The sequence below is a fragment of the Gouania willdenowi genome, chromosome 6 (genome assembly GCF_900634775.1).
Source record: "Gouania willdenowi chromosome 6, fGouWil2.1, whole genome shotgun sequence".
NCBI lineage: Eukaryota > Metazoa > Chordata > Actinopteri > Blenniiformes > Gobiesocidae > Gouania > Gouania willdenowi.
Window position 1 is genome coordinate 54,875,852 of NC_041049.1, and position 24,937 is coordinate 54,900,788.

Genomic DNA, 24,937 nt, shown 5'->3' on the forward strand with positions numbered 1-24,937 from the left:
AGACAATGCTCATATCATCATTTGTATGGATTTAAAATCATATGAAAACATTTACTATGCTGTTCTGTTTAATTTTCTTTTAAAATACCGTATTAAAGTTGTATTAAAAAAAAACAGAAGTCTTTTTGACTCATTTTTCCTTTTGTAGATGTTTATTGAGTGTTTTAAAGCATCACTAAATGACTTCTTTCATAATGATGACGTTGGCTTAAGCCAAGCCTGCTGCTTAAACCTGGTCAGGAGCAGGTTTGACCCACGGGCTGTGTTACTATGGTAACCAAGGTGTATTCTCTTTGATGAAAACCCAGCTAAACGGAGCCGGACTCTCAGGTTTAACCTGGACTTAACCATGAGCTGGTTTTGATGAAGCACCCTCCTGCTCTCTAATACCTACCTTTTATATTTCTTACGTGGATGACACACAGCTCTATATTTCAGCAAACCAAACTCAACTTTCTTTCTTTCGTTCCTCAACAGATGATCTGAATCTGAAACCAATTGATCTAAAGGTGACACTTTGCAGACACCCTTTCTGATTACGCTCCCCACTGTTAGAGTACAGGTGTTATTATTGGCAGTAGTTCCACACCATGCCACTGACATTACAGGGTCAGCACTCTGACATTTATCCAACAACAATAACTAATGAGTTCTCTCTTGCACCCATACCACTTCTATGCTTTTAAATTGCTTTCTTACCTCTAAATTAGATTATTACAAATTCCCCTTTCTTTGATCTGTAAAAAATAAAATAAAAAATCAATGAACTTCACACTCCCTTAAACTCATGTCAACTCCAAATCAAAACGCACGAGTCACTCCTTCAGGCAGGCACTCCTTAAATAAAACAAATTATTAAAAGTTGGCAGTTCATTGTGAGAAAAATAATCTAATCACTGTGGGTTAAATCTGTAAAACTTTTTATACATATTCGCCAAGGAGGTAATTATTTCACCTGTACTTTTTTGTTTTTGTTTGACTGTTAGCAGGATTACATCAGTATCAATATATTGATTCTGGATCAGTTAGAGTGCTCATGATTGCGTGGTTAAAAAAAAAAACAGCAGGACACAGCAATAATGTGGCAAAAGATTTTTTTAAATTCAAATTGAATTTTGACATGCGCTACACCAGTGGTTCCCAAGGTACACCTAGTGTGCAAAATAGCCTTTATAACACACTCATATCATGTACAATATCTGTAAATGTGCAAAATTATTTACTAATGCCAAATAAAATGTGACAAAGACAATTAAATTACTCGTGAATTATTTATTCACAAAATATTTTTTTTAAAATTATTTAGCTATAAATTTTGCCTCTGTATTATGAAATGAGTGCAAACAAAGTAGTAAATTAAATATATATATATATATATTTTTTTTTTTTTTTTTTTTTTTTTTTGTGTAGTTGTATATTGCAATAATGTATGGTTGTCACAAAATCCTACGGCAAACCTGGACTTGCCTCACTGCACACCGTTTGAGAACCATTGTGGTACACCATCAATTCAGAATTGGACACTCACCATTAAGAGGTACCTATAGGAACCCACTTTTCTTGACAAATATCAAATCAAATCAAATCAAATCAAGTTTTACTTCTAAAGTGCTTTACAACAACCAAAATTGACCAAAGTGCTGTACATGACAAAAAATACAATTTAAAAACAGCATAATATATAATTAAAAACAGACCATTATCGCATTTAAAAACAAGTGCCACAGAACTATGTACCAAACACCTTTCTAAACAGGTGAGTCTTTAGGTTTGCTTTGAACAGGGGCAGGTCTTTGATGGTGCGTAAAAGCACGGTCACCCCACTGTGTGTAACGTGACCTGGGTACCTCAAGCAGGTGGTGATGGGCAGAACGTAGGGCTCTGCTCGGCTGGTGAGGGGTCAAAGTCTCACATAAATACACAGGTACGAGGCCATGGATGGAACAGAAAACAAAAAGCAAAAATACTGTACGTAAGGCTTTATCGCACAGAAACTCACCTTTAACACCACTTTAAAGTTTAGCATGAAAACCCGTGCAGCCACTTGATGATAGCGAGCGCTGACGCTCCCGATGTGAGGCGTCACAAGGTGAAATGATGACCACACTAATAGAGGGTTTTCACGGCGCTTCATCCATTGCGTCATCAACCCGGAAGTCGCCATTTTGGAGATACAGCAGCAGGTCTACAAACAGCACGCAGACGAAAAAATCCCGAATTTCTAGATGAAATGGTGAACTATTGCCGTGTTTTTGGCAAATAGTGAGACACATTTGTAATTTTATAGATTGCGAAAAAATCATAACAAATCAGGGAAAACAATCTCACAAGTTATCAGAGGAAAGGAGGCGCTTGTGGTGAGCAAAGCTAAACCAGGATCTACGAGGCAAAAATCTATAAAATTCCAGATGTGTCTCACTGTTCGACCGATTGGTACCGGGATGTAGTGACTAACTGGTGACATGTAGGTGGCAGCAGTATGAAGGTAGATATGTTGCAAAATGGGAGAGCTTGTAGAATGTGATGTGAACTTGTGTATAAAAAAAAAAAAAAATCCACACACGTGAAATAAATTTCATGTCACAAATGAGGGGAAAAAAAATGTAAAAATTAAAAATAAAATTACAGCTGCTAACTTGTAATTCAACATTTATTCACGTTTTTTAATTACTTGCATAAATTATCGTTTACAACCACAACTCTCCAGTTACAACTACTTACTACAAATTACTTTTCTCGTGTGAATCTGCGCTGCTTGAGTTTTGCAACACATTTTGCGAGACGTCTGCAGCAAAACTGATTTTGCACTCGTAGAAATGAAAACTGTGATTGTAGAGTTTGTAAAATACATTAAATGCCACTGCATCAGCTGTCAGCACTCGTCACTGACAAAGAGTTTTTGTTTAAGAAATTAAACACAGACACCATTTATGACAACGTTCGACTCAATACACTGATTTCCTATGATGGCAAGGCTTGTCTTGCCTGTTTGATAAGTTACTTTCAGAATTGCTTTTAACTTTAATCTTTAAAATTCAAATTATCTGGTGGTAATAACGGTGTGCCTCAGGGCTCTGTCCTGAGACTCCTGCTCTTTACTACCTCCCTCCTACATGTGTTATGTGGATGATACACAGCTCTATTTCTTCAGCAAACCAAACTTAACTTTCTTCCTTTCCACACGATCTGGATCTGAAACCAATTCATGTAAAGATGACATTTTCCTGTTTATCCTCCCCATCGTTAGAGTACAGGTGTTATTCTTGACAGTAGTTCATTATTATTTCCACACCATGCCAATGACATTACAGGGTCAACACTCTCATTCACACAATAACTAATTATCCCTCTCTCGCCCCCCTATTACTTCTATGCTTTTAACTTGCTTTCTTACCTTCAACTTGGATTATTGCAATTTGCCCTTTCTTTGATTTATTAAAAAAAAATGAAGGAACTTCAAACTCATCAACTCCATATCAAAAGGAATGAGTCACTTGTTGCCTTTTATGAATTTGTATTTCATAATGCGACATCACGCTTTTATATTTTCTGCCTCTTACTGCTTTGTTGCACAGTGTTGAGTGTTCTGAATAGAGCTTTTAAATAAAATTAATTATAGGCTGGCAGTTCAATTTTGAGAAAAAAAAAAGTTTATCACAGTGGGTTAAACTTGTAAAATCTTTTATACCTTGACCAAGGAGGCAATTATTTCACCTTTGCTTTTTGTTTAACTTAAGATTACGTGCTCCCTTCCTCTCCCCCTAGGTGTAACACTGCTCTCCCTTTTTATATCCTCTCTATAATAAAATATTTCTTACCCTTCCTTAAGGAGGGCTGGTGATGGTCACAATTAAGCAATAAAATAAATCAATTTATTTTATTGCAATAACAAAACATGCATTGCTGTCTCATGATTGCACTGTTTGTAGTGTTGACCTTTGACAGCATGTGCAGACAACTAAAAATAAATAAATAAATTACGTGAGAAGTAGGGATTTTGACAAAAATTTAACCAAAAATATCAATATTGATTCTGGATCAGGCTGAGCGTTCATGTTTGTTAATTGGTTAAAAAAAAAAAAAAAACAGAACAGCAGAACACAGAAATAATGAGGCAAAAGATTTTTTTTTAATTCAAAGTGAATTTTGACATGGTACACCATCATTTCATAATTTGACACTCACCAATAAGAGTCACCAAGAAGGAACCCGCTTTTCATGACAAGTACATAAGGCTTTGTCACACAGAAACTCACTGAGAACTAGAAGAGGAACGGGGGGAGGGACAACGGCAAAATTTGAAAAGACACACATCAATAATATTCAAACAATTACCCCCAGTCCTCATATTGTTGTATATATTGCACAGTGCAGTTGCTACATGCCAACCTAATGTAGCATTTAAGGATTAAAAAAAAAAAAAAAAAATCATAATCAAAGGGAAAAACCATAAAGCCACACAAACCTACACGCAACACAGTAACAGATTTGATTCATCAGGTTAACATATTTGTGTAGATATACAATAAACGTCAACTCTGTGACTTGATAGTTCTGATACAAGTCTATAACATGGCTTCAGAGTCCTATTTTATGTCATGTTGTTGATACCCACGTTTACAGATTTGGTAGCTTCATTTGAGGCAGCACCTAGTGTAAAAATAACTTTATTCTGTATTATCCTCATTTGTCAAGAATAACAGTTCAACTTTTGTTTTATTTTGAAATTTTCTCAGCTGTCCCTAGACTGCGTGACTCTTCTTATCAGCCACTGAAGTCATCAGCAGGGATGAGAGATTATGGGTCCTCTACTGTCAAATATATACCAGGTGGGCCGTGGTGTGCTCGTCTCATCACCTGCGCTGAGCCGACGGACAACGGAAACAAGTGGGAATCAACAATAGACCTCGGACAGATGATCACACATTAATGAGCCATGACCAGGGATGGATAATGGAGACATCAACAAGCTGCCAATGCTTTTCCTTGTCTGGATAAAAGCTCCATCGTTATCAGTTGTTAAGGAGCATCTTTGGGCTGCAACAGATACCGTCTCACTGTGGCCTTATATTAGGTTAATAATGTGTGAGTAAAGATTAGAGATATTTTGCCTTGTGCATTTTTTTTTCTTTTCTTTTGCTCAGGTGGATAAAGGTGAGAAGAAAAAATGCACTGGATGCTTGAAACTTATTTTAATGACCGAAAAAATCATTTTCTTAGAAAGTGAACAGATACATTTTGTTTTTTTTTTTTTAAATGTAACAATTAACTCAAAGGCATAAAGGAATAATCATTTTGGAACAAATTTGACGAGAAAAAAAAAAAGTTCTTATATCAGATGCAAAAAAACTAAAGAATAAATAAACGAAATGGTCACCGCAAAAAAAACTTAGTGAATGATTTCTTGTGGCCAAATTTCATTAGCAAGATTTGCAATTTTTGTCACTTTCTTCCTCTTTGTTAATTGTTTTCATTTCTGAAAACAAAAAAATATTTTTAATCAAAAATCAAGTCCCTGAGGCACTGAAGAAAAGAAAAATAATCAGATGTCCATGTCTAATAACTAATTTTAACGACTAGCTTCAAAATAAAACATTTTCTGCCATCAAATTCCCAATAACTCTCTTGAATTATTGTCTTACAAATAACCAATACTAAGCATAAAACCCTATTTCTGATTTAGATAGCGTTTAAAAAACCACACTAATGTTCAAAAAGAAATACAAGGGGGGAGATTAATAACTGAAAACATGTCGTATTGATAGATTAATGACACCATCCCAAGCCATGGCAAAAAAAAAACACAAAAAAAAAAACATATCCAGGGTGCACAGCAACATTGCAACCTTTTAAACTGTAAAATAGTCCACACAGTAGCATATTAGACACAATATACAAACTACACCAAAAATATTCAAGCAACACAACAAAAGCATAATTATGTCATACAATAAGATTATAGGTGAGACAACTTTGGAGCTAAAACTCTTAAAGTAAAACTGATCGATAAAGCATTTGTGAAAGAAAGAAGCCCTGACTGAAACACATGATGACCATCTAAAGTAAAAGGAAGTAGCTGCAATAAGGAACTAACACCCAAAAAATAAAAACATTACAAAACATAAGAAATGCTGTGTTGCAACAAGACAAACTGAAATCTTGTGTTCCACAAATACATTCACTGTGTAAGAATAAAGCTTTGCAATGATGTGTGTATGTATGTGTGTGTGTGTGCTATTTGTCCACTTAGTACTGCAGTGTGGTCTTGGTGAACCCCCAAAAAAGCACTCCCTGACTTTTACTTTCTCCGGGTTCTGTAAAGAAAATGAGTTGCTTTCAGACCTCCTCTTACAGTCACACAAACTTTGGGGTTTTTTGTGATTTTAAACAAAAAAAGAAAAAAAAGATGTGACTGATTGGATGTGGACGCAGGACAATTGTCTGCAGCCGCTGTTTGTCTTTTGTTGTTTTGTTTTTTTTGGAGAAAGGCACTAGTTGTACAGTTACAGTACAGAGAGTTGCAAAATACAGTCCAGGTAACGGAAATAAAAGCTTTGACATCAGGAAAAATAAAGAAAACAAAAAAAACACCACTGAGCAACACACACCTTACATAATCAGAGTGAAGCCCAGCCTACGCCTGAAATACTGAAGCTAAACACACACACGCAAACACACACACTTACTAAAAAGCAACAGAAATAGATCAACTGAAAACTAATAACTTCCATTACAGCAGTTTACAATCACTTCAAAAAGAAAAAAAAAGCTAATATACAAAGGCACTAGCATATAGGAATAGCATTCTCGATATACTCTAGGATCAAAACAACCCTTTTCTATTGTATCTTGTTGCCAGAACTATAACACAAGAGAAAAACGCAGACGAGAGTAAATTGAATCCTCTAAATTCACAGCTACAAAGTGGCAGATAATCAGTACATAGCAGCGTATTATCTATACATTCCAAATAGAATTTGCCAAACACAGCTCAGTGGAAGGGGGAAAATTAAACAACCTTAACCTCAACGGAGATTGAACAATATATTCCAATGACAAACAACAGCAAGTAAAGTAAGAAATATCATTGACCATGCTTCCGAAATGATTACCCGACAGTCTTTGGTGCTGACTGGAGGAAAATACCAGCGGATGTGAAGACGGGGGAAAAAGATGCAGCTCTAACACACACACACACACACACACACACACACACACACACACACACACACACACACACACACACACACACACACACACACACACACACACACACACACACACACACACACACACACACACACACACACACACACACACACACACACACACACACACACACACACACACACACACACACACACACACACACACACACAAGTCAAGGCTCTGCATCCACCCTGAAGGAATGTATCAAAACTGATAACAGGCTTTAATACATGGACAAAAACAAAGGATCAACTCACACAAATACAAACTATTATCAATACAACTCTAATACTCAATAGCCCAGCAAAGATACTGCAAGTGTATAGATTTCAAACACTGAAAAGCATTTTGAGTAAAAACCAAAAAATAAAAGATCTTTTTTGTCCTGTCACACCCAAATCTAAACCATAAAATGCTTTAAATGAAAGTCTAGCCTAAAAATAACAACACGGCAACCCAGAGTCTATCTAGATTGTATTGCAGTTACAGTAAACAGTGACAATACTGTTAAGAATTAAGTACTATAGTGAATAGAAATTGATTATCAAAATATCAGATCACTCTTTATGTACATAGAAAGCTCATTCAGTCAAAGCCCTACATGTGCAGCCTCTAGCTAAAGTAAAACCATACTCTGAGTTAGAAAGCGGAACTTAAGTCCAACATTTGCCAGTAATTAAAACATAACAATTGTGATCCTCGTATTCATCTGATGAGCCTGTCAGAGACTGAGGGTCAAGTGCTGCAAGCAGATTTTCAAAGTACAAACTGTGTGCTCCTGAAGTGACGTGACAGACTGCTTTTAAGGCACTAAGATGAGGCAGCAGCAGCAGCAAAGCGGGAGCGTAGCGTCCTGGTCAATCAGACTTTTAAATAAACAACTTTTTATGTGCTACAAGGCAACGGAGATAAAGGGAGACGAGGAGCCGCATGTCTGCTAAACTCTAGCCTTGAGCTGGATCATGTTCTCCTCACACCCACAGCAGAAGGTAATGTGCGCTGGACACTCATCACTAGAAACTCCATTTAATGTGAATTCATTAACACTCTTTTTGGAAACCTTTTGCAGTTTATATCGGCTGCTGTTTTCTTTGCTGGTAGACATTATTTCACAAAAAGTGATCACACATTTCTGAGGAAAATCCCTCAAACACACAAAAGGCAGTAATTCTTTCTTTTTCCTCCAAACCTTAACATAATCTCAGCATTGTTTCCTTGTGTGTTTCTTACACATTTAGATGAAAAACCCAAACTCCTCTTCCTCTTGTTAGCCATTGTTTCTTCCTCCGCACTAATGTCCCTGATGTGCTCTGCTGCTGGCTCTACCAGCCCAGGTCGCAGCACCTCGCCATTTCCCATTGCCTCTTCTCACCAGAAGGTACTGCTGCGGCCCCGCCCTGCTCCTCAGATGAAGGAGAACTGGGGGTGGTGGCTGAGCTTGGTGGGGCTCAAGGGGAAGCCGGTAAAGGCGGCAGGGGACGCCATGTAAGGGTGAGGCTGTGGAGGAGGAAAAGGAGGCTTGAACTGGTGCGGATGGTGGGGGTACCCAGGCTGCTGATGTAGGTGGATGGTTGGGGATGGGAGGAGCCTGTGTGGGTGGGGAATGGGGTGTCCAGGGTGGTGTGGATGGGTACTGATGCCGAGGGTCACCTGGTGAACGATGGCGCCTCCTTGGGGGTGAGAAAGCCCGTAGCCATGGTGAAAGAGAGGGGGAGGGCGAGAGGGCAGGATGGTGTGTGGGTGGTGGGTGGCAGTGAGCGCGGCACTGGGGGGGTAGGACAGCAGGGTGTGTGTGGGCAGGCCTTGGGCGTGTTGCTGTGCCGCTGCTGCTGAAGTGTGCGTGGGGCTGAAGGTGTGTGTGTGCACAGTGGGCGGGATGTAGGCGTGTGGCCGCAGAGGCCCATAGTTGCCGTTCCACTCTTTGTTGCTGTGGTTTGAGCAGTATGGCTGCACCTGGGAACACATATACACAGCACACACACCACACACACACAGCACACACACACACAGTCAGAGGTTTCTGAGATTTTTTTAATCTTATTTCAACAATATTCAGAAAAACAAAAAAAAACAAAACAAACAATACTCAATGATCTAAAGGATGTAGGTTGAAGCAAAAGATTATACACACCGACCCCATTTACAAAAACAAAACAAGGTTCTCTAGATCAGCGATTCTCAACTGGTGGGTCCGGACCCAAAAGTGGGTCGTGGACCTGTACTGGGTGGGTCGCGGACAGCTAGTCAAAAGTAAATAAATGCTTAATGTCTCTCATGTCTCAAACTTTTCTTTTGATAAGCATGCTGTGAAATGCATGTTACACAGGAAAATATGTAGATTAATGTTGTAAAAAATATTATGTATGTGTTTTCAACAGCTATTTTTGAAAAACAACATTTTGTTGGTTGAATTCTACAAAAAAATTTAATGTCCACGGCAAAATGTGAGTCCCAGGGTGGGACCGGTTGAGAACCACTGCTCTAGTGTAAAAAAAAAATGTAAAAATTAGGAAACTAATGTTACTTGTATTTACAATACACATTCAATATATATTCTGTACAAAGTTCTATATATACAGTTTATACATGCACGTCAAACACACATGCATACATAATACTAACAATATACTATTTAATATTTACGACACAAATTTCATCAATTAAATTTTAAATATAAAATATAGTGTGGCACTATTTAAATTACTAATATTGTCTATCACATGTATAGCTTTTATTGTGTTTATTAAGTATTAACATATTTTATACCAGCATATATATATATATATTGTCTGCGGTAAAATGATTCTTATACTTATAACAATGTATGATTTAAAAAGCTTTTTCAACTGGGTTATGTTGAACAAATTGGATCTAATCAGAATAGTAGAACCAATATATAACCATTATAAACATGAGAACCAGTAAATTGGTGCATATTTTGCGTCGACGCTATTTTTTGCCTCGACGTCATATCCTAAGTGCTGCTAAACCTTACACAAACCTTATCACTCGTATTGATACGGCACCGCTGCTCACTGTTTACTGTTTAAGTTGTGACAGTGTGATAAAACAGCTTCCAAATGTGAGGAACCCATTCCTGTTCCTTATGTAAAATCTGGTTCCAAATCCCAACGCTACTGGTGAAAAGGCCTGTTTTCTTGTTGTGATTTTTAAGAAGCCAAAAATAGGTTAAATAAAGTGATGTAAATATAAATACTAGGAGAGATTATAAGCAAAACGTGCACTTTTTTTGGTTAAATTTGCTGCCACTAGTGCTATACTGAATTGCAGCTTCGTATTTTCTATTTACATTTTTGGTATAATTTCTTTGCATCATGATGAATTGCAGCATATTGCATTGTGTAATATTGAATCACCATCAAATCGATATCGAATCAGGAACAGGGTGAATCGTATCGAATCGGGGATTCAATGTATCGCTAATGTATTGTATCGCCGGTAGTGTATCAAGATGCACATCGAATCGTTGTCAGTGATGGAAATTCACATGCCTAATTTGTGCACAGATGGTTGCTAAAAAGGCAAAAATAAAAACATTGTTTATTTAAAACTCTAATAATGTCAAAAACATTAACTGACTGACCTGCGCAAAGCCCAGAGGATGCTGCTGCTGCCCTGTGAGCTTTTGCTGTCGTGACAGGAAGGGGGCCGTTTGGAGGAGGGGGACGGAGGAGGGGGTGTTCTGTTGTCCTATGAGGTTGCAGCGCCCTTGCCCTTTGGACCGGGACCAGGACTCTGAGACTGGACCTATGGAAAACAAGCATTTGTCAGACAAGGATGTCTGTCGAGCAACAAAGGCACTCAGACCTGCAACTCAAAAGACAACAAAAGAAAGCGACAGTAATATCACACAAGAAATCAAACATTAATAGTAAATATGTTTTTGTCTAAAGTGTAGAAAATAAAACATGGCTCTTCAAATCCTTAATTAACCCATAGAATTGAGGAGTATAGATTACATTTCATATTTGGAACTTCAAAAAGAGAAGTTTTCAATATAGGACAGCGAAGTTCTGGATCATTATTACAGGGGTGCTTCATCCTAGTCTTGGGCGAGCAATGAGCTACATGTTTTTATTGTCTCTCTTGGTAAAAACACTGTTTGTAATAAATATCACATCATTCAGCTCTGCAAAACATCTGTTAACATATTGTAACAAGCCTGCAGGTTCCTACATGATTAAAACTTGGCATCCATGCAAAAAGTTTAGAACAAGTGAAATGAAATAAAATGCAATTCAACAATGGAATCAAGCAACGAACGGATGCTGAGAACATGCACAAAGATCTCACATCAAAGCCTAACAGCACCCGAGGTCTCATGTAAGAACCAGCAGAGAACAATCAGGTCTTTGGGCAAAAACTAAAGAAAGGCACCCCTTTACCTTTTATCATCAACAAACTCTACAGTAATGAAATATGGTGACTGTACACTTACAATGACATTATTAAACTACAATTCCCATCTTGGCAAATCAGCAGGCCATGACTGTGCCACTTAATAATAAGAATATTGTATAATGTACAATCATAGCACTGCCACTAAAGATAGATCTTTATGTTGTTGGACCAAAGCTTGAGCAGTTCTCTGCTGGTATCTATTGATCACCTGTTAAAGCTGCTATGACCCACTAGGGGGCGGTAAGCCACTACGTCTTCCATTAGACCTGCAAAGCAACACACCCCAGAGCACAAGACTAGTAGCAAGATGAAGTAACAAATGGCACATTTAGGCTTAAAGACATTTTAAGGAGGGGTTAGTAAACAAACAACGTTAAAACAATACATTCTACTACAATATATGAATGGGAACTGACAAAACAAACACACACATGCACAACAAGCACTCCCCTGAGAATCTAAAGCGGTGCACTGACCCGTTCGCTGGACACGGTCCTCTTTTCCCTGAATGTTGTTTTTCTGAACTCTCATTGGTGGAACTACCATTGTCCTGATACCATGGGGACTCTTGCCTTGCACAGTCGGGGGTGGAAGTGGTAACAGCATGGGGATCAATGGTGGGCGGTTGTTGTGGTTACTGTTGTCAAGGTAACCTCCCCACGTGGCAAAAGTTCCTACTGTTGACGTGTCTGACGTGGGAGAGCCCTCGACTGTGTCACAGCCACTCTCATGCCCGTCATCCTCAGACATGCTAAAGGAGAAAGGACAACTTACCGTTAGACATGCCGTCATAACACACACCAAGGTCTGTGTGGTGAGAAACTGTTTCTACAGGCTATTCCATCTTCCTCTATCACTAGATAGTGCACTAAGGTTCAGGTTTAATTTAATATTGTATTTAGCCTTTCTCCACTGGCTCCCGGTTCCTTTTAGAATTGTTTTTAAGATTTTACAGTTTGTTTTTAAGGCATTACATGCATTGTCACCCTCTTCTCTTTCTGATATTTTATTCATGCACACTGCATCTAGCTCACTGAGGTCTGCTGACCAGCTGCTCCTGGTTGTTCCAAGGTCTAGACTGAAATCTAGGAGAGATCGGGCCTTCTCTGTAATTGCTCCTGGACTTTGGAACAGTTGATACTTTTAACACTTGTTTAAAAACCCATTTATATGCTGTGGCTTTTAAACCAGACTGAGAACTGGCATTTTTGGTTCTGTATTTTTATTTATCTCATCTTTTATTACTTGCGTACATTTTATAACCTCTGTAGAGCACTTTGGTCAATGTTTGTTGTTTTGAAATATGCTCTATAAATAAAATTGACTTGAGTTAATAAAAACAAGTATGATTTGCAGTGAAGAAAGCCGAGTTGCACATTACCTGTTGGGTCTCTTGCAAGGAGAGCCTGAAGGGCTGGACTGCAGTGAGTTGGAAACAAATGAACTAGTGCTGAGGCTGCTGTCAGGGCTGCTTAGGGAGCAAACTCTCTCCATGGACACGCTGGTGTTCCTACATGCCTCACACACACACTCTTCCTTACACCTGTGTGGACACAATATAGTAATTGTCACAGTTCAGATCTCAGATGTAGAGTGTATGAAGGTGATGCATGTTGCCTTCCATTTATTACACTTACTCGTTTAGACAGCACCTTGGAGGGTCTTCATCTCTTGACTCCTCGTCTGCATCTGTCAGATCACTGTGGATGCTGATCACACTGGCAGCAGGGCTTGGTGTATCAACCATTAGAACAGCCACATCACGTTGTGGTTCCTGATGAACATCCAATACTCTTTTAGCACTTGGTGCCAAATCTTTAAAGCAGTTCACTTTCACTTTTGAAACATCTTCATCCTTGTTTTGCACGTTGGATTGCCGAGTTTCCACTGGAGGCGTTAGTCTCTGTGGCTCCTTTCCTGCTACAGCCTGTCCAACGATCACTGCCAGTTTAGGGCTCCTACACGCTGGTTTGTGAAAGTTACCAGGTTGCAAATGGTTCCTTAAAAGAGAACAAAGCGACATGGAAAACTTAAAATCATTCATAAAGTGAAACTACAATGAATTGCGGGAGCTAAATCTCACCTGTTGTAACTGTGCCGATTCCTTTTGTTAGCTGCCTGCGGCCACACAACATGAGCAATGCCAATGTTGATTGGCTGATGAGCAGAGAGAGCTGGCATCTGATTAGTCAGCAGAGGCTGTTGTATCACTGTGTTGTAGTGGCTGCTGTGTGGACGCACTTTCCTTTTGAACAAATGTTAAGTAAAAATTAGAAATATGTCTTATAAGGAGAGCAACTATAACAGGAAGGGAAATACATGATTTTATTGAAATGTATTTTCTTTTTTTTTCTACTGCAGATGCTGTTTTCCAGATGCATTACAAAGGTTAACTGTCTTTAAAAGACACAGTTCTGTAAGCAACAGACACATCTCACAGAGACTCAGGTGGTGACTCACCCCCAGTCGCCTATTCTCTGTGGGCCCACTGTGGTGTCACTGGTTAAAGAGGACGGGGGCGGTGGAGGTGGATGAGAGGGAGGAGGACCCACAGGAGTCATTTGCTGCCAGGCTGCTGAGACGAGGAGTTGCTGACCTCGGCTCGACCACGCCTGCTACAGAAACCAGAGGATTTTTGATTCAGGACACGTGAGGCACAAAAGCTGTGACACAGTCAGACATAATTCACAGCACATATTAGACTAGAGCTCTAAGCTTCATGTTAGAGGCTAATGTTAAATCTCGATGACTAAGCATTGTTAAACAAGGTTAAAATAGCAATGATAGACTCATCCTATACTCTAGATCTTACCTGGGCTATTACGCCAGGCCTCACTGGTAAAGGTTGTATTGGCGGGGCCTGAGTTACCATGGGAACAGAATACCCTCCTGGTTGATTGAGATTTCCTGAAAAAGAAAAACATCAACGTGTATGAAGGTAAAGGTCAATAGCTACTTGGTAAAGCTCAGTATCCAATCATTTATTTTTCAAACTAAAACTCTAACTCTAAAAAATAGCTGTTATAATTGTCGCTGAGGAATCGGGGTACATTTGACTTACCTTGCATGGCCGGAGGACAAAGAAGAAGGGCAGGTGGAAACTGGTCACCGCAGCTAAACTGACCGTTGCCTGTTGGTAAAGCAATCCCAGGATGCAACACTGAGGGGGCTGACTGGGTGATCGTCTGGACAGAGGAGATGTGTAGAAGAATAAAAACACGCAAAATTTAAACACAAATGAGTGAAACATTGTAGGAAAAATATTCAGTAGTGAAATGCAATAGCAATTTTTATCCAGAAGAGGGCAACATTAGGGAAATACACCTTACACAATCAACCAGAATACATATTTAAATACTTTTATTTACATAATCCATAGAGACAAAGTAGAGTGCTATAAAAATAATTCAGAAACAAACAATTGTGCTTTTTATTTTTCACCTGCGTGTGCACCGGTATGTTGCTGTAGCCCAAAGTAAGGCCTGATGAGGCAGTTGGGGCGAGAGGAGGTCTGGAAAAATGAATGGTATTCTGATTGAGGGCATCAAAAACTGCATTGCTGGGCCGACCGTGGCACATGTCCATGATTCTGAAGGATGACTGTACGCTGAGGGTAAAAAGAGGTAAAGCTAACTTCATCTGTATGTTTTTCATTTCCTAGTACGACATCATTAACAACAAAGAGGAAATCTATTATCTTTCTTTATATTTGGTGTCAGTGTGATGAAAGTCTTACTGGTTGCTATGGGGATAGTCTAACAGATGAGTCATTGTCAGGAATGGGTGGTTGAGGACATTGGTGGGAACAGTCCTGTCCTCAGAGTCAATGAGCAGCATGCTCTTAAGCAGGGACACAAACTCTTGTCTGTCTGCTTTTTCTGATTGCATTTCACCGTTAGCAGGACTCAGCACCAAGTTCACCTGATGGACACAGAAAAGAGGAAGAAAATGTGTCTCATGTGAGAACAACTTTGGATCACAGAGAAGCTAGAACTGCTTTGCAGCCATGAAAATTTTTAAGTCACCTAACTACATTGTAATAATTATTATAACAAGACAACATTAAATGTGTTTCATAAAGATTATTTTAGTCTGGCTTGGGAGGAATTTCTTCTAAGCATTCCATATAGTGTGACTCACATGCGCAATATCATCCAGACAGCTGAATATATACTTTCTGGCCTCCTTGGATTTCAGTCCCGTCTCTTTCTCATGTTCTTCTGTCGTCTAAGGCAAAGTACAGAAATATTAGGAGACAACATTCCACTGTGGAGCAAAAATATGCAAGCATGTAATCTTTACGATATGGTGAGGTCATGTTTGTAAAAATAACACTTTGCAACTTAGATTTTAAACAGGTTTTAGTTCAACAGCTTCACATTTTATTAAGTTTTTCCTCAGGTGTTTGTCCTGTTATTAGAAGCTCATGAATCCATTTAAACACTTGGCTTCTTATCATTCTCTTATGAATACATATGCTTTTTCATTTTACTCATTGCCAAACAAGTATATGAAAACTCTATTCATTAACATTGCAGCTCAATCCGTGTACTGTTCGTTCTTTGGTTATTCTGTTTCAAAACAAAATAAAAAATAAACAGTGTAGTTATTTTTTTTTACTGACAAAACCAAAACAGAAATACAGAAACATTAAAAACCAGATAAACAGCGTTTTTCTGTTTTTTTTTAATCTTGTTCTGTTTGTGAGATATTTGGATATTTACGGGGAAATCAGAGCGAGAACAGAAGTCCACTGCTCCTGGCTTCCCTCCACAGGTGCTGGACCCGATCGCTGCACACAATAGGACTGTTCAGGATGTATTTCATCAGTTTTCTGGTCCTGCTCACGTTTTCACGCAGTCTGTGGATGTTTCAGCTCATAACAAGCTGCTCACATTTATGTTTGATTTTATGGCGTTACGGTCCAAATAGTATCTAAATAAACGGGTGACTGACTATCGACTAGAAGCTGGTGTGAAGAACAATAAATGTGAGAAGTTCTACGATTTGACGTATTTGCAAAAACAATTACACAGCTTTTCTGAGGGCAGGAACACCAGTAAAATCAGTAAACCACCTCTGGTTCCTTTAATCACATATGCCTTTGTTTGTTGGGTTCTTTCTCTCTTTCTTACAACAGACTTTATATTCTGTTAAGCACTCTGTGATGACTTTGTCATTTGGAACACTCTTAAAGGCAAAGCAGGTATAGAAACAGCCTAGTACTAATAAATTAAATAATAATAAATAAATAAAAACAGCCAAAGAAATCAAAGTAGTGCAAACTTCTTTATTCTGTGTTTAGCTTAATTTGAGGTTTTTCTGGAGAAAGATAAACAAGTCAACAATTGAAGTTAGGACAAGAAGTAACCTTGTTGTCAACATTTATTTAACATGGACAATGCAATTCAACATAAATACAAAATAAGTGTGCAGCTGATGTGATGCACATAAAAGTTTAAAGCTAGTGCTAGTTTACAAGTCGTGTCCCTTGTTGGGCATTTTCTACATTACAGTGGAATACAGTCAATACAATAAAACTCACCCACCCACAATGCAAAGAGCATAAAACATAATCTCTCTCACACGCACGCACGCGCACACACAGCTAAAACTACTGCAACCACACATCATCAGTAGGATAAAACTAACCTGTCTCACGACGGTCTAATCCAACAACAACAACAGATATACGGGCGTAACTACACAACACCTCATGTGCTGTTCTGAGGTACCTTAGTTTTAATGCTTCCTTTAGAGTTTTTTGGCCAGACTGAATTGTATGTTTGACATAATCCATAAACTTTTCGGGAAGTCGGGTTAAGTGGCTTCTCATGTTGCTCGTATTTCCAGAAGAGTAGCACACAATACAAACACTAGCAGTGTTTGCATATTGTCCACCTTTTTCCCTTTATGGTTTCTTGATGCGGTGAAACCAAAATGTTTCCACACAAGTTCTGCAAACTCCTCCGTTTCTACCTCACGCTGCTGCTGCTGCCACCATCCGCCATGTTTCATTTCCCCTCTGACCTTGCACTGTCGCACACCATTGGCTCAACCGCCTGTAACCTATGACGACACTGCAATGCACCATGGTACTTGTAGTTTACACTGAAAATGTCTGCTACAGCAACCAAAAAACTTAATTTTAAGCGCAACAGCTATTATTTTATACCGTGACATAACCACAACGATAGAGGCACTTTTAATACAGCGTTATCGCAATATCGTCAATCAACATTCCTAGTTGTAAGTCAGTAGAACAAAATACCCACACCATTTATTTGTTATTCTTTATTTGGTTTTAAAATTGAATAACCAAAGAACGAATGGTACACGGATTCAGCTCAACATGTGATGTATAATAATCAGAAAGATAGTTATTGTGCATGCATTTTTGTGTGTGTGTGTGTGTGTGTGTGTGTGTGTGTGTGTGTGTGTGTGTGTGTGTGTGTGTGTGTGTGTGTGTGTGTGTGTGTGTGTGTGTGTGTGTGTGTGTGTGTGTGTGTGTGTGTGCGCGCGCGCGCGCGTTATAGGATGTAACGATTCACTCAACTCCAGATACGATTCGATTCACGATACTGGGTTCACGATACGATTCTCTCACGATTTATTTTACAAAATGGGACTGTAGACAAATTTTTTTTTGGGAAAAAAAAACTAGAAAATACAGTACTATTTTCCTTTTATTTTTCATTGTCAAAAGAATTCCTTGATAAACAATTCAAAACAATGCAATTTAACTAAAAATAAATCTTGAATTAAAAAAATAAAGGAATAATACAAATGAAAATGAAGCCTATTAATTTAAATTCTGGTTCTATAATAAACAATGCAAAACTGCATAATAGTTATTTTTCTTTTTAAAAGTGCAACTGAAAATGTATTTTGTGCCTTAACAATTGGACTTTAAAAAAAAAACAAAAAACGTGATTGCAATGATTTACGTCATATTTGTTTGGACCAGGAGAGGGCGCTGGTAATACAGTGGTCGGTTGGCATGCAGATATCTTGCAGTGAAGAAGAGAAGCTATGCTACCAGACAGAGCTAATAGAAAAACGTGACTTTTACAGATATTCAAGTAATATTACAGATTTTCTTTCGGTGCTGAAGGGGTAATGAATCATTTATTAACATATTTAAGAGTAGAAGGCAGCCAGAAAGAAACTATTAGCAAACTCTGCCCGCCGCCTACACTTGTGGATAGCGCCCACTGCTGGTTAAAAAAGGTACTGCGATTCAATTTTCAGAAAATCGATATCAACCGTGATACCTATGAATCGATTTTTAACTGCCTTACGATTAATCGTTACATCCCTAGTGCGTTACAATTGAATTCAGGTACCTTTAGTCTCCAAGAGGCGTAGGGAGAGTCTGATTCTTTGGTGAAGAAACGAGAAGTCTTGGTCCCTTTGTTGAGCAGATGCTCGGTGGGCAGGCCCTGTGTCTGAGAGATGTACCGAATCTGACCAGACGGACGAAGGAGCAAAGGATGAGAAGAAAGAAAGAAATGTCACAACAACTAAAGAGATTCTAATTCATTTCATTCACAAAACCAAATTATCTGAGCACAGCAAATAATTTATTTTTTATATTTGATATGCCCAAGCATAGACAGCTTTTGTTATTTTTGCAAAAACATATTTAACTACTACTATTTACTAGCTCTATGTGCACAAAGTCGGGTTTTAAACGGACCAATTAGGATGTTTTGGTTCTAAAATATATGACTATAGTCTGTTCTGACCAATAAATTTAATATATAGCTGTAAAAATAGGGTTTGGAAAACCTTTACAATGTGCAGGAGAAGGAGTGAGCTGGTGTAGATCAAAGCTCACATAGGGCGCAGGGTGAGTGCACTCTGGACAGGACGCCAGTCCATCAGAAAAACACATTCATACAGCGACTCACTCCGAAGCACAATTTATTGACCGTCAACCTAACATACTTGTTTTTGAATTATAGGAGGAAGACAGAACACCCATCAAAAACACATATTAGCACAAGGAGATCATGTAAAGTCAACATAGAAAGTTCCCTGGTGTCAAACTACTGCATCACCGCTGACACAAACAAAGAATAGTTAAATGGACACATACATACAAATATATATATATATATATATACAGTATATGACTATATGTTCAGATACCCCTGTAGGATGAGCCATGTGAAAATGTTACAAAATTTATATTAAAATCTCTGATTTTAGAAGAGTTCATTACACTTCTTAACACCTTCATACAAATGAAGATCTTAGCTTTGATGGTTCAACACATGCATGATGGCACCGGCATGCGTCTGCAGCCTAGAACAAACAGACTAGCCAGAGGACACTGGACTGTGAACCTGCTGATGGTGCAGTGAACACTAACCCCAGGGAGTGCACGTGTGTGTGCACGCTGCTCTACCATTGGGCTTATGTTTATAAATACATTTTGCTGTGTAGAGTGGAACAGCAGTTGGCATTGGCAAACACCAGCATGGTTTTAAGGGGTTTTATTGGCGTGTGTGACTCTGTCCTGACATGGAACTGTGCTGCAGAGTCAAATCACTTAAGATCAATTTGAGCAGTAATCATGTGCAAATGACCATTTAGAGTAAAAGCTACTGTGCCAGAAATAAGTTAGAGCTTCAGAAAAAAACAAGTTAGGTGCGGATTATTAAAAATGAACAATTCTCTCAGCAGTCCCAGCTACCAAGACACTATTGTCCAATATGAACGACGGCAACTGCATCGCTATACCAGCTAAGTTGAGCATATCCAACTGCCCTTTGATTAAATAGATTCTGATAACGGAAATGATTTGTGATGATGGCATTCGTGTAATCAATGGACAGTTGGATATTCTTACCTTAAACTGGAAGAAAGAAATTCCAGTTTTATACATAAAAACATTTTGAGAAATTTTGATATAGTTTTGAATATAGCTGGGTTAAACATTGATCACATAACGTTTCATGTGCGCTTCCTTTTAAAATGTACTATGGACCATTTTTCTACACTTTGTTGATCCTAAATGTTTAGAAATTAGATCAATTATTTGCAGGTAACATATTCTCTCTGTATTCTTAAAATGCCAAAATACAAGTGTGCAATTTTTCTTTTGTGTTTTCTGTTCAGAAATTTCAAACAAAACACTAGGTTGGATTTAGTTCCTTGTGATGTTGCCTATGGTCAAACACAGGGTAATCCTGTGCTGGTCTGTGAATGTGTTGTGGGCTTTTTCCCATGCTCTGGCTCTCTCACAGGGGGCCTCCATTTAGAGTCTCAGACGTGCAGTTTAGACCACACAAACCCTGTGGGAAGATAATCACTCAAAGCCAAAAACAATTTCCTGACTCTCCTTGTTCAGATTAGTATTATGCATGTCTTATGGAGGAGTCATTAGATGACACAGCTGTTTCAGTTAATTAATGTTTTTACCTACATGTGAAAATGATGAACATTACATTTAAGTAAAACTGGTTGACCGGGAGGATGATGGGACTAGAAACCCATAATTTGTGACTTTGTGAAAATGTAATAAAAACAAAAACATGCTGGATCGTAGGTTAAAGGAGCATAAGGCAAGATCTAGAAATCAGACTCCATAGTGACACCACAGTGGTTAGTGTAACTGCAGCCATCAGCCAAGCTGCCACAGGGGCGCGCATCAACTGTTTATCACCAGAGCACAGCTGATTAGATACTGTGGATAGAGGATGGACACCCGCCCAAACGGGTCGGATTCGAACAGATGTTTAGAAATGGTTGTCGTTTTCGGTCACAAAGTGCCGTTTGTACCGCACGCAGCATTTTTCCTTTCCTGCTGCAGCTGCTGTAGCACTGAGGAGTGCAGCTTTAACTGTAACAGTGATAGCAGTGATCCACAGTGCAGGGAGAATGTAGCAGAGGAGTGCAATTAATACACTGCTGAAGCATTCCTTTTTCTGCACATAACATGAATTATCCACATCTTTGATACATGGTTTATGTAAATAGATTCAATGGGTCGATGGGTGTTCCTCTTTGAGTTTCACTTTAGCTTGTGCTGATCTGATGTTGACATTAACAGTTGTTTGTTAATAAAATAGGTGCTTACCACAGAAACACATAAATCTGTCATTTCTTTGAGAAAAAAATGAGGTTTTCACTGTCTGGTCGAACTCGGATGAGAAAATGTGGCCCGATCCACACTCTAACTGTAACACGATTATTATTTATTTACTCTCAGTTTATGTAACTGTTTACTGCAAGACCTGTACACATGCCTCTGCATTCATCTGTGGAACAAAACAGTAGTTTAGTCTACTGTGCTAGTCTTCTTTCAGTCTTCAAACCGTCTTCTTTTTTATTTCTGGGTTATTGGGACACCTCTCCAAGCCTTCGAGAACGTGCACCAGCGTCTTCTGACTTCATGTCTGTAGAACTACGCGGTGAAATCAGACCCAGAACAGCAGTACCAAATGTAACACACAATCTGTTCAAGGCAATAGGGAGAAATGTGTGTTTACTCATTCTCTTTCATTTTGAGCGCTTCATCACCCATTAGCATTAAAAGACTTAAAATGAATGTTTTTTTTTTTTTCCCACAATCCTGCCCTATGCTCCTTTAAGTGTAGGAACAAGAAAACTGACGAGTGCAATTTTTGAATTTCTGCACTTTGACTAAAATAAACATTGTTTATACATTACAAGTTGACGTTAACCATGTACACATGCCTACAACTTGTGAATAGTACTAAACATCCAAGGATCTTTACCAGGGGCTCTCAAACACGTTTCCTTTAGAGACACGGTCCAACATGTTTCGGATGTTAGTTTGCTACAACCTAAAACTGAAAAGCTTAATAATGAGTTCCTAATAAAATACATATTAACCACGTAGGACTGTGACCTTCAGACACAACTTAAGACTACGTTCACACAGCACGTCTTAATGTACAATTCAGATTTTTTTTTGGGAGTAATCAGATTTTTTTTTTTCTTGCTCGTTCATATTACACATTAATTATGACTTCCATCAGTTTAGAGTATGAACTGAATGCAACCCTGAAGTGACCTGTATGTGCAAAAGAGGTCCTGAGGTACTACGTGATCATGCAGGCACACACTGTGTTTACTGAAGTAAATATTGAAGCATTTTGTTTCTGCATATGTACTGTATATGTGTGGTGGCACTGACAAAGTTTCTGTACAACCAAAGTCAGAACCATAACAGTCTATTTTCCACTCTGTCCTCCAGTTTTTTCCCCCTGGGAGGCAGAATTGTGGTGCCTATTACATCTTGATGATGTAAAGGTCAAATAAATGCAACCTTGTCATTTAGACAGCAGTCACATTGCAAAATATCAAATGCTTATCAGATTTAGGACCACAAATGAAAGTGGACTGGGTCAGTTTTGGGGGGTGAAATCTGATTTGTGTTTAAACTGCCTTTAATAGATCAGATATGGGCAGAAATAAATAAATAATGGAATTTGGGTTGCATTTGCCAGCCTTTTGAATGTAGCCTTAGTGATTATAACAGTGCACGAGTAGAACGTTACCTGGTCATACTCCAGCGCTCCAGGGTACAGTGGCCAGCCTAAGAAGAGCTCCGCTATCACACAGCCCAGCGACCACATGTCGATGGCCTCACAAAATGGCAGGCCCAAAATAATCTCTGGAGCCCTGAAGAGAGAGAGAGAGAAGTTGGCTCAATGAGTGATCGAAAAAACAGGAGTACACATCTTTAATTCCACAAGACTAAGTCGACAGCAGTAACAAGTTCCAACGCATGAAATAGAATCAAGAAATCAAATGCGGATTTCTGAACTTGCTCTGCCAAGGACTTCAACACCTTGTAACACTGAAGCATGAATGAGTGGAAAAACTTTTGTGAAAGTTATGCACAAAATATATATATATATATATATATATATATATATATATATATATATATATATATATATGCCTGAGCAATTTCCTTCCAAGTACACACATTCAGACCCACAATAAATAAGTTGTTGCAAGAACGCCCAACTTAACCACTTCACACTTTTGAGGCGATTGCATTGCAATGGAAATTAAGAAATAAAAAAACTTCCTTGTGAATTTCAAACAGGACTGGAAACCTAGTTGCAGTAGCATGAGGCAGCATATGAACACAATGAGCTTTTAAGACTGGTGACAGCAGCTGAGCAAGAGGTCTGCAAATAGCAACAACTGCTGTGACGACCACAGGGGAAAACGACTGTTGCTAGGCAACGGCTGGACGCATGACCATAATGTAACACTATTAGAGGGTGATAAAAGGTGCCATCAGTCATCGACGTGTACGCAATACTGTGTGTGCCTTCTTTGTGTGTGTAGACCTGTGAAAGCAGATGTCAGGGCAAACCCTTTCTACAGTTCTTTCTGTCCTCTCTGGCCTCAAAGTAATCACATTTTGCAACTTCCTATTGCCCCTTAAAGGGGAAGAAGTTCAGTTATGTAATGCTTAGAGCGCGTTTGGGCGGATGGTCTCAAACACTTTCAAAACAATCGTGTAAAGCATGAGTTGGGGCAGCAATTATTCTTTGAGTCATTTAGAAAAGGTTTAAAGTGATAGATTTTCACCATGTAAAAAAAAACATGACAAAAAATCTTTACATGAACAATGGGCCACACAACATTATTCATTAGCTAATCATTAAGTATTTTAAAAGACATTTACTTTAGCTTGAAAAACTAAAATATGATTGATGGGTAGAAAAAAAAACCTACCAAAAATAGTGCTTAAAAGGCAAGTCTACGCCCTACAGATTTGGGAAAAATCATCCTATGAAGTATAGAGGTTGTTACAAATTAAACTTTAACATCTGACATAATTTAAGGTTTGTTTTTCAACAAGAGGTCCGCTAAAGGCTCAGGCCCCTGTATAGCTTTAAGTTTATATTGACCAAAACAAACACTAACACACATCCTCCTGGTCAGGGCCAAAAGGAACAAGACAATAAGCTCAAAGATATAAAAAATGTTTAAGCATGACATGTTTTCTCTGGGCCTATAATGCTAGGAGTCATTACATCTGCTGCCAAGGATGTACTGTAGCTTTAAAGAGCTGCAACAGCTCATCAAATAACATACATTTAAAAATACCTATACGCACAGCACACACTCATGGCTTCCAGAAGCCACCAGTTTCATGAGAAAGTAGCAGCAGCCACAACAGGAGCAAACAGCTCATCTCATGCTGTGTAACAACACACTAGTGCTGTGTACAGTGAGCAGAACAACACATAGGTGTGTGTGTGTGTGTGTGTGTGTATGGAAATATCAAATATGCTAAACATTTCAG

The 24,937-nt window shown here is 38.7% G+C and overlaps 1 protein-coding gene across 2 annotated transcripts in view; it reads right to left on the minus strand.

Moving 5' to 3' along the window:
* Positions 1 to 4,107: 4,107 nt before the first annotated feature.
* hipk3a (homeodomain interacting protein kinase 3a) overlaps positions 4,108 to 24,937 on the minus strand; it is a 32,328-nt gene continuing 11,498 nt past the window's right edge. Inside the window, exons 5-18 of one of the 2 annotated variants that reach the window (XM_028448993.1) lie at positions 23,166 to 23,289; positions 18,978 to 19,097; positions 15,772 to 15,858; positions 15,368 to 15,552; positions 15,073 to 15,238; positions 14,693 to 14,816; positions 14,444 to 14,538; positions 14,092 to 14,243; positions 13,715 to 13,876; positions 13,269 to 13,631; positions 13,013 to 13,174; positions 12,108 to 12,382; positions 10,814 to 10,977; positions 4,108 to 9,162 (exon numbers count right to left, since the gene is read on the minus strand). In XM_028448993.1, coding sequence (XP_028304794.1) covers positions 8,614 to 9,162; positions 10,814 to 10,977; positions 12,108 to 12,382; positions 13,013 to 13,174; positions 13,269 to 13,631; positions 13,715 to 13,876; positions 14,092 to 14,243; positions 14,444 to 14,538; positions 14,693 to 14,816; positions 15,073 to 15,238; positions 15,368 to 15,552; positions 15,772 to 15,858; positions 18,978 to 19,097; positions 23,166 to 23,289 — 2,728 coding nt within the window. In that variant the 3' untranslated portion in view covers positions 4,108 to 8,613. Of the gene's footprint in view, positions 9,163 to 10,813; positions 10,978 to 12,107; positions 12,383 to 13,012; positions 13,175 to 13,268; positions 13,632 to 13,714; positions 13,877 to 14,091; positions 14,247 to 14,443; positions 14,539 to 14,692; positions 14,817 to 15,072; positions 15,239 to 15,367; positions 15,553 to 15,771; positions 15,859 to 18,977; positions 19,098 to 23,165; positions 23,290 to 24,937 lie in introns of both variants that reach the window. The other variant, XM_028448992.1, reaches the window with a different exon arrangement.